This window comes from Aotus nancymaae, unplaced genomic scaffold (assembly GCF_030222135.1).
Source record: "Aotus nancymaae isolate 86718 unplaced genomic scaffold, 86718_ANA_hifiasm-v0.15.2.pri h1tg000040l, whole genome shotgun sequence".
NCBI lineage: Eukaryota > Metazoa > Chordata > Mammalia > Primates > Aotidae > Aotus > Aotus nancymaae.
In genome coordinates this window covers 127,511,437-127,520,572 of record NW_026988454.1, presented here as the reverse complement: position 1 = coordinate 127,520,572, position 9,136 = coordinate 127,511,437, and the positions used below count along the sequence as shown (strand labels likewise).

General features: G+C 45.1%; 1 protein-coding gene across 4 annotated transcripts in view; it reads left to right on the top strand.

Annotated features, from left to right (window-relative positions):
* The first annotated feature begins 1,016 nt into the window (after positions 1-1,016).
* Positions 1,017-9,136, top strand: part of ANKS1A (ankyrin repeat and sterile alpha motif domain containing 1A) — a 196,669-nt gene continuing 188,549 nt past the window's right edge. For 2 of the 4 annotated variants that reach the window (XM_012461626.3, XM_012461625.3), the window contains exon 1: positions 1,277-1,464. In XM_012461626.3, the coding sequence (XP_012317049.1) occupies positions 1,277-1,464 (188 nt within the window). Of the gene's footprint in view, positions 1,074-1,276; positions 1,465-9,136 lie in introns of those variants that run through there. The other 2 variants (XM_012461628.2, XM_012461627.3) reach the window with 2 other exon arrangements.

Sequence of the window (9,136 nt, the reverse complement as noted above, 5' to 3'; positions counted from 1 at the left end):
TTTAACTTTGGTTTGGCCACAGTGGGGAGCGGGAAAATTGGACGTAAAGAGTTCATATTGTGGATCCTCCTCGCTAGGAAACCAGCACTTGTGAAGGAACGCAGTTTTGTTTACTAAAGAAGTTTTTCATTTTCGCCTATCTAAAAATGCAATGTTAATCCCTTCTTTAACCCCTCAGAGTAAAGTTAGGGGACTGGGGAAAAAACTCAGTTCCGTTTTATGGCGGTGTCGTGGAATGAGGCTACCGGGGATTGGCAAACTTTGAGGCAGGGACTCAACCTTGTATATTTCTACTGGCCAGAGACCGCGGGCCTGTGTGTACATGGAATTGCTAGCATTTCCCCTCCATTACGCAAGCACCTTAACAACAACAAAAAGTCTTATAGCTTCAGCAGAATTTATCCAATTCATTTATTCATACACAACTATTGACTACGTACTTCGATTTAGAAACAGTGCTAATACCAGGGAACAAAACATACGTAGTTTCTACCCAATTAAATGATTTTTTTCAGTTCGCCAGTACTCGATTGAGGTTGATTTCTACAAACCTGACACTTTTCTATCAGTTTGGTTAATCTTATCAAAACTAAGAGGAAAGCTTGAAGAGAGGAAGGTGTCTCCTTTGAACGTTTCACTTTTAATGAACTATTTCGTGTACTAGGAGGATGAATGAAGTGGTGAGGATATTTCTATTTTAAAACTTTCTTCTCTTCCCTCATTGAGGTACGAGGGGGAGGGCGTTTTACTTACCTGGATATGACTAGATACCCGCACCTACTACATATTTAATTTATGTTTGCTGAAAGAATGGGCTTGGAAATGTAGGTGCGCGTTACCATATTTATCTCTTTGTTTCTAGCTGCCTGGACGAATTACCGTATTTCCTGTCCCAGGAGCTCCCAAAACCTTTGGGGAAGGAACGCACTTCGCGAGGCACATACAGGTGGGCCTGTTTGTCCCTTTCCACCAGTACAACGGGGGCCGACAAGGCGCTGTCCTCATGCCCCCAGAGGCCTGTATCGGCCCAGAGAAGTCCACCTGTGCTGGTCCGTGGAGCCCCGCCCAGCTAGGTGAGCAAGGGGGCGGAGCGCGGGGGCGCGGTGACGCGTGACGCCGGATCCCGGAAGTGACGCGCTCGTGGGGAAAAGGCAAGGAGGGGGTGGTGTCCCCAGCAGGTTTGGGGGGTGCGTTGCCCGGAGACGGAAAGTTTGGGAGCCGGAGCAGGCTCGGCTGCAGCCCCGGGGACGGGGTCCAGCGGGTGGCGGCCCTGGGGATGGGGAAGGAGCAGGAGCTGCTGGAGGCGGCCCGCACCGGGCACCTCCCGGCGGTGGAGAAGCTGCTGTCCGGGAAGCGGCTCTCCTCAGGCTTCGGGGGCGGCGGCGGCGTCTCTGGGGGCGGCGGCGGCGGCGGCGGCGGTGGCGGCCTCGGCTCTTCCAGTCACCCTCTCTCCAGTCTGCTCAGGTGGGTACGCGCCGGGGCCCGGCCGCTGCCTGCAGACCCCTTCTCCCCCACCGGTCTCTTGGGTCCCCAGAGAGATCGGGACTCCTGAGACCCGGGCGGGGTGGACTTGTGGTGTGCCTGGGGCGAGGCAGGCGGCCCGCGGGCCAGGGAACCGGTGGGTGCGTGGGTCCGGGTCCACGCCACTCCGGGCTCTTCTGGTCTTCTGTCCTGACCCGGCTGCGAAGAATGGTGGGAGTGCCCAGGTGGCAGCCTCCGCCGCATGGCACAGCCAGGCTTCACCCTCACTAGCTATACGGTGCCAGCTGTCGTTGCTCACAAAAGCCAATTTAGAGCAAATATGTATATTATATATATACATATGATCTCCCTCACCTCCTGCAGAAACTCCCACGCCCTGTATAATCTCGAGGCTTCTCTGGAGGAAATTCGTTGATTCTTTTAAGGAACTTGGAACCTTCCAACAGGCTACGCAGGACCTCACTTTTGTTTTTTTTTTTCCGAAACGGAGTCTTGCTCTGTCACCCAGGCTGGAGTGCAGTGGCTCGATCTCGGCTCACTGCAACCTCTGCCTCCCGGGTTTGAGCAATTCTGCCTCAGCCTCCCGAGTAGCTGGGATTACAGGCGCACACCACCACATCCTCCTAATTTTTGTATTTTTAGTAGAGACAGGGTTTCACCATGTTGGTCTGGCTGATCTTGAACTGCTGACCTCGTGTTCTGCTCCCCCTACCTCGGCCTCCCAAAATGCTGAAATTACAGGCGTGAGCCACCTCGCCCGGCCCCTTGCTTTTGTTTCTATTAAAATTGCCTCTGGATTTATCATGTTCAAGATGTCTTTGAGCTCCTCTTGTTCTTAAAGTTCAAATTGTAGTTCTTTGTAGTGAACTTCATTAGATTAGTCTAAGTGGCATATGGAGGAGTCATCTGGGAGCTTATTTACCTAGAAATAAAGGCAGAAAGATTTATTTAGGAAACTGAGGAATGCTTTAAACTTTTCCAAGGTCTGTTGTTAAACTTTTGAATCTGGAGCTGCAAGGACCGATAAAAGATCAGTTTTGTGTGGCTTCAAAGGGGGATTGGAGGTGCTTTGTGAGTGTGATTAAATGTGTTGGTTCAGCAGCGCTTTCATAGCCTGATTTCTTTTTCCTTCCTTGTTCTTTTGAGGTTTTTGAGAAGTGGAAGTTCATTTAGAAATGGCTTCGTTAGCTTTTGTTCCCCATTACTTTATGTAACTTCACTTTGAGTGAGCTTGGACCACAGAAGCCTAAGGCTCTAATAAATTGTTATTAATAGATATTAAGCACTGAGTACCAACCCAGGTCTTTACAGGAAGATTTTAAAAAGCAGCATAAGTAGGTACTTAAGATTTGTTGAAGAAATAAAAGTATCAATTGGAGGACAATAAATTTCTAAATAACTGGATGGTGGATGGTATTACTCGCTGTAATTGCTAGCAGTTGAGAGAACAGAGACATCATTTAGGGATGGAGTGGAGGTCAGGGCTTCCAGAAGGCGGGAGACTTAAGCTGGCCTTGAAGGATGTGTGGATTTGGGTAGGTGAGTTATGATGGGTGTGTTTCAGGTGGGTACCCCATGTTCAGAGGCAAAGAAAGGAGAACGGAAACTCATTTGGTGCTCCTGGGGCAGTAGGAGAACTTCCTGCCTGGACCCTTGAGAGTCTGGGCATAAAAAAAGTGAATAATAATGGATGGGTATACTTCCATATGTCATGTTTATATTCTTAGTCCCTAGTTCAACTGACAACTTACAGGTGTTCAATAAATGTACAGTGAATGCATGAATTGGATTCTGGATCTTACCTGGATTTGCCACTCTGCAGTTCTGCTGTCTGAGAGGTGACAAGACTATACACGTTTGGAGATGCCTCTGTCTTTAATGAGTTGATGACATAGCATTTGGAGATTTTCCAGAGATATCTTAACCCTCAGCATCTCCTGCTAAAGTGAGAAGTTTCTCATATCTCCCACCTTCAAGTACAGGTCAAGTTATTCTTTTTTGTTGTTGTTGAGATGGAATCTCGTTCTGTCGCCAGGCTGGAGTGCAGTCGCTCGATCTTGGCGCACTGCATCGTTCACCTCCCAGGTTCAAGCAATTTTCCTGCACCAGCCTCCTGAGTAGCTGGGACTACAGGCACATGCCACCCCACCCAGCTAATTTTTGTATTTTTAGTAGAAACGGGGTTTCACCATGTTGGCCAGGATGGTCTCTATCTCTTGATTTCGTGATCCGCTCGTCTTGGCCTCCCAGAGTGCTGGGATTACAGGCGTAAGGCTCCATGCCCGGGTCAGGTTAAGTTATTCTTGGTGTGCTCACTCAGAGACCGTTGAAATTCTGCTGAGTATTTAACTGCCATATAGTTAATATAGTTAAGCAAGACTAGGAAATCTGTTGAGCACAGTGCTTCTACTTTGGGCCTCTTGCTTGTGTGTCCTGTCTCTGCCATAAAGTGTGGATGGTAACTCTCCATTCCCCAGAGTTAGAGAGCTGCTCCCCTTGACTTGCTTCTGTGTCTTTTGTAAAGAGGGGAGATACCTTAGAGCTTCCCAACCTCTCATTCCTGTGACTCCTAGGGGCATGGAGGATCTGGAGGCACTAGTTACACTAATTAGAGGTGACTCTGGTTAAATCTAGTGAAAGATTTCTGAGCAAATGAGACCATGCCTAGGTCAGTATGTCCTCCTTTTTTAGATTTGGACATAGTAAAGGACAGGTCACCTCTACCCCCAACCCCCTCTCTCCCCTAAAGACCCTGGATTATTTAGTGAGAGCTGTGGAATCATAGCTTCAGATCTGGCCTTTGTATTAGGTGCCATATTCTACCCCCGTGTGTACTGCCAACTCTAACCTGCCTTTTTCCAGGTGTCTGAGTGATGAAGTAAAGCTGGCAGGAATAGGAGCTTACAGTTGCAGGGGAATAATTGTTCCAAACCACACATGTGTTTGTGTATTCGTCTGTTTATGTTCCCCCAGCCCCTATTCCACAAAGGCTTTCTGTTTGTTCTTAAGCTACAAAATGCCCTCTTCTCTTACTCATCCCTTTTCCGCTACACAGCTTGGGCTTGGGTTTTAGCTTCTTAAAGGCCTTCCTGATGACCCTAATACACACAGATCTCTCAAGCTTCTACGTCTTTGGAGCACGTCATCTGTAGTCATTCTTTGCTTGCATAGCTTTCACAGTTGATCGCTTTGGCCTGGCAGTAATAATGTTTACATATAGTGACCTTCATTGATTGATACAATACCTGAGAATCAGAAAGTCAGCAAAGAAAACTTCTACTAGAAAAAATGTTGTTATAAACTTTGTGTTCTTCCAGCCTTCCTTATTTACTGGACATTTATTCAGAGATAGTATAGCATTATACTTAAGACCACTTGTTCTTGGGTCAGACTACCTGGATTTATATTCCGCTGCCACTACTGACTAGCTGTTTGACATTATTCAAGTTAACCACTTTGGTTGTTTTGTTTTGTTTTGTTTTGTTTTGTTTTGACAGAGTCTTGATCTGTTGTTCAGGCTGGAGTGCAGTGGCACAATCTTGGCTCACTGTAACCTCTGCCTCCCGGGTTCGAGCAATTCTCCTGCCTCAGCCTCCCGAGTAGTTGGGACTACAGGCATGTGCCACCACACCTGGCTAATTTTTTTGTATTTTTAGTAGAGACAGGGTTTCACCATGTTAGCCAGGATGGCCTCCATCTCCTGACCTCGTGATACATCTGCCTTGGCCTCCCAAAGTGCTGGGATTACAGGCATAAGCCACCGGGCCCAGCTTTCAAGTTAACCACTTTGATACTCAATTTCTGCATCTGTAAAATGGGGATAATACTGTCTGCCTAATAGGTATTATCTTAGATAATGTGTATAAGGAACTTCCCGTAATTCCTGGCATATTCTTTTTTTTTTTTTTTTTTTTTGAGATGGAGTTTCGCTCGTTACCCAGGCTGGAGTGCAATGGCGCGTTCTCGGCTCACCGGAACCTCTGCCTCCTGGGTTCAGGCAATTCTTCCTGCCTCAGCCTCCTGAGTAGCTGGGATTACAGGCACGCGCCACCATACCCAGCTAATTTTTCGTATTAGTAGAGACGGGGTTTCACCATGTTGACCAGGATGGTCTCGATCTCTTGACCTCGTGATCCACCTGCCTCGGCCTCCCAAAGTGCTGGGATTACAGGCTTGAGCCACCGCGCCCGGCCATTCCTGGCATATTCTAAGTGCTCAATGTTAGTCATCCTCAGTTCGGCACATACGGTTTTGCTGTGCTTCACCTGTTCAGTGCAAAGTATCATGCCAGACACATTATTTATTTTTATTTTAGTAGAGACAGAGTCTCACTGTGTTGTCCAAGCTAGTCTCAAACTCCTGGGCTCAAACGATCTTCCTGCCTCTGCCTCCCAAAGTGCTGGGATTACAGGTGTGAGCCACAGTGCCCAGCCTGACACATTTTAAATGGTGTTTTTTCATGCTTGGGGATCTGTTTTCCAAGCATGGCAGATTAGAAAGAGTAAATAAGGGAGAGGACTTATTCATGTACCCAATGTTTACCCATGATATACTTTGTGCCAGGCCAAGTGATTGCTAGATGCACTGCAAAATATGTCTCAGACCTGGCACACTGTAGGTCCTCTATCAGAATTAGCCCCTCTCTCCATACATGTTCTGTTCCCTTACAGAGTTTTTTGTTTTTTGTTTTTTTTTTTGAGATAGAGTTTTGCTCTTGTTGCCTAGGCTAGAGTACAATGGTGCAATCTCAGCTTACCGCAACTTCACCTCCTGGCTTCCAGTGATTCTCCTGCCTCAGCCTCCCAAGTAGCTGAGATTACAGGCATGTGCCACACCTGGCTAATTTTTTTTTTTGTATTTTTAGTAGAGACAGAGTTTCTCCATGTTGGCCAGGCTGGTCTCAAACTCCTGACCTCAGGTAATCTGCACGCCTCAGCCTCTCCCAAAGTGTTGGGATTAGAGGCATGAGCCACAGCGCCCGGCCTTTGCAGTTTATAGTAGTATGATATGTCTGTGTGACAGGTTGCCAAAAAAGAGACAGAGAAAGCATACATATTTAGCATAATTTATCCCACCTCCTGGCTGTTTGAAGCTATAATATAAGTGTATATAGCCCTGTACTTATGTAAGCCCCAAGCATCATTTTACTGTGTCTTTGTGCTATGATTTATGTTTATTGTGACTGTTAGCCATGAAATAAAGATTAAATTATGTTCAATATAGCTTGTTAGTGAAAGCAGAAAAAAAATTTTAGTTTTCTATCCAAAATGATTTAAATTTAATTTTTGTTACTTAGAAGGATAAGCAATAGATTATCTAGAAAGCACAGTTATTCAAAATGTCTAGGCTTACAGAGGTTCTGGGTTGCATGGATTATACTTCATATAATACTAACTCATTTTCTGATTATTTAATGGATGCATGCTTTTGGTCTATACCTTGGGAACTTGGGACAGGCACTCTATCAAACTTGTTAACTTACAGTATTTTTTAGCCCTGGGCACGTAGCAGGCACTCAGAATCTCATGTAACAAGATAGTTTGCTATGTTTAGAGTTATAGTGAAACACTGATTTCCAAGAAAGAAACTCCTATATAAGAATATAGTAAGATTTGGTTTAAAAGTGAATTCTATCAACTAAAAGGCCAAAAAGATCTGAGAAAAGGAAATGTTAAAACCAATCATGGCCGGGCACAGTGGCTCACATCTGTAATCCCAACATTTTGGGAGGTGAGGCGGGTGGATCACTTGAGCCCAGGAGTTTGAAGCCAGCCTGGGCAACATGCTGAAATCCCATCTTTACAAAAAATACAAACATTAGCTGATTGTGATAGCTTGTGCCTGTAGTCCCAGCTACTCGGGAGGCTGATGTGGGAGGATTGCTTGAGTCTGGGAGGTTGAGGTTGCAATGAGCCAAGATTGTTCCACTGCATTCCAGCCTGGGTGACAGAGGCAGACCATGTCTCCCCACCTCCCTTCCCCAAAATGAAGAAAAAAGAAAACCAACCACAATAGCTTTAAATTGTAAATTGAATTATGAACTAAATACTGATGTATATGAATGGAAAGGTAAAGTGAAATGTACTACTTAGGGTTCAGAAGCACAGAGAAACTAAACCAAAGATCATAGTTGAGGAGATTATGTCATGGTTTAGGAACATTCTATACTTGATTTCTCAAGCATAAGAAGGGTGAATAAGAAAGAGGAAGCCAAGGAGACTTGCTGGAGAATCTGAAAACTTATAGATAGTAGCAATGAATGTGACTATAAACTAGTTTTTATGCTGCCATTTTGTGGGGGAAAGAAGAAAAAGAAAAAAGAAAACTATTCCAAAACAGACATGAATTTCCCAAGATGTGACAATGTTCTGAAATAAGGAATGAAGCATGAAAAATTTTGAAAAATTGACCTCATTTTGAGGATAATAACAGATTCTCCCAAATGTCAGAAGATATGACAAGTAATTCATTGTTTTAAAGAAAGCTTCCTAATATTAAGGAATTCAAGCTTTTTTTTTTTTTAATTAAAAAAAAATTTTTTTAAAGAGATAGGCCTCTACTTTGGGAGGCCGAGGTGGGCGGATGATGAGGTCACGAGATCGAGACTGTCCTGGCCAACATGGTGAAACCCCGTCTCTACTAAAAATACCAAAAAATTAGCTGGGCATGGTGGTGCACACCTGTAGTCCCAGCTACTCGGGAGGTTGAGGCAGGAGAATTGCTTGAACCTGGGAGGCGGACATTGCAGTGAGCCGAGATCTGCCACTGCACTACAGCCTGGGTGACAGTGTGAGACTTCATCTCAAAAAAAAAAAAAAGAGACAGGACTCTTGCTAATGTTGTCCAGGTTGACCTTAAACTCCTGCGCTCAATTGATCCTCCTGCCTCATCCTCCTAAGTTGTCGGGACTGCAGACACGTGCCACCATGCCAGACTAGACTTCTTCCTTTTATTATTATTTTTTAAACAGTGATTAGCATAACCATTGAAATGGTCGTTTATTCATTCCCAGAATGGATCTGAAGCTTGGAGATTATAATGGCATGACAGCCTTTTCTCATGCTGACCTTTTTACTTTTGCCCACTACTGTGTGAGACTTCTTTCAAAAGTGCCTATTTTGAGCCAAATGATTTTAACATCTTAAGGAAGAGGGCAACACTGACCATGTAAGGATTGAAGAATGGAAGGGCCTGGAAATGGATCTTGTGGATTTGTCTGATCTAAGTTCCTGCTCTTCTAAGAGAATGCAAAAACAAGATAAAAATGTAACTACCCACTAGCAGAGCAGTTTTCTGGGTCTTCCACTAACCTATCTGAATTAATTAAAAATAGTTTTTCAAGAATGTCTTTTTTTTTTTGAAATAGAGTCTTGCTCTATTGCTTAGGCTGGAGTGCAGTGGTGTGACCTTGGTTCATTGCAACCTCTGCTTCCCAGGTTCAAGTGATTCTCCTGTCTCAGCCTCCTGAGTAGCTGGGATTCCAGGTGCGTGCCACCACACCCAGCTAATTTTTGTATTTTTAATAGAGATGGAGTTTCACCATATTGGTCAGACTGGTCTTGAACACCTGACTTTGTGATCCACCTGCCTCAGCCTCCCAAAGTGCTAGGATTACAGGCGTGAGCCACTGTGCCTGGCCTTTTTTTTTCTCTGA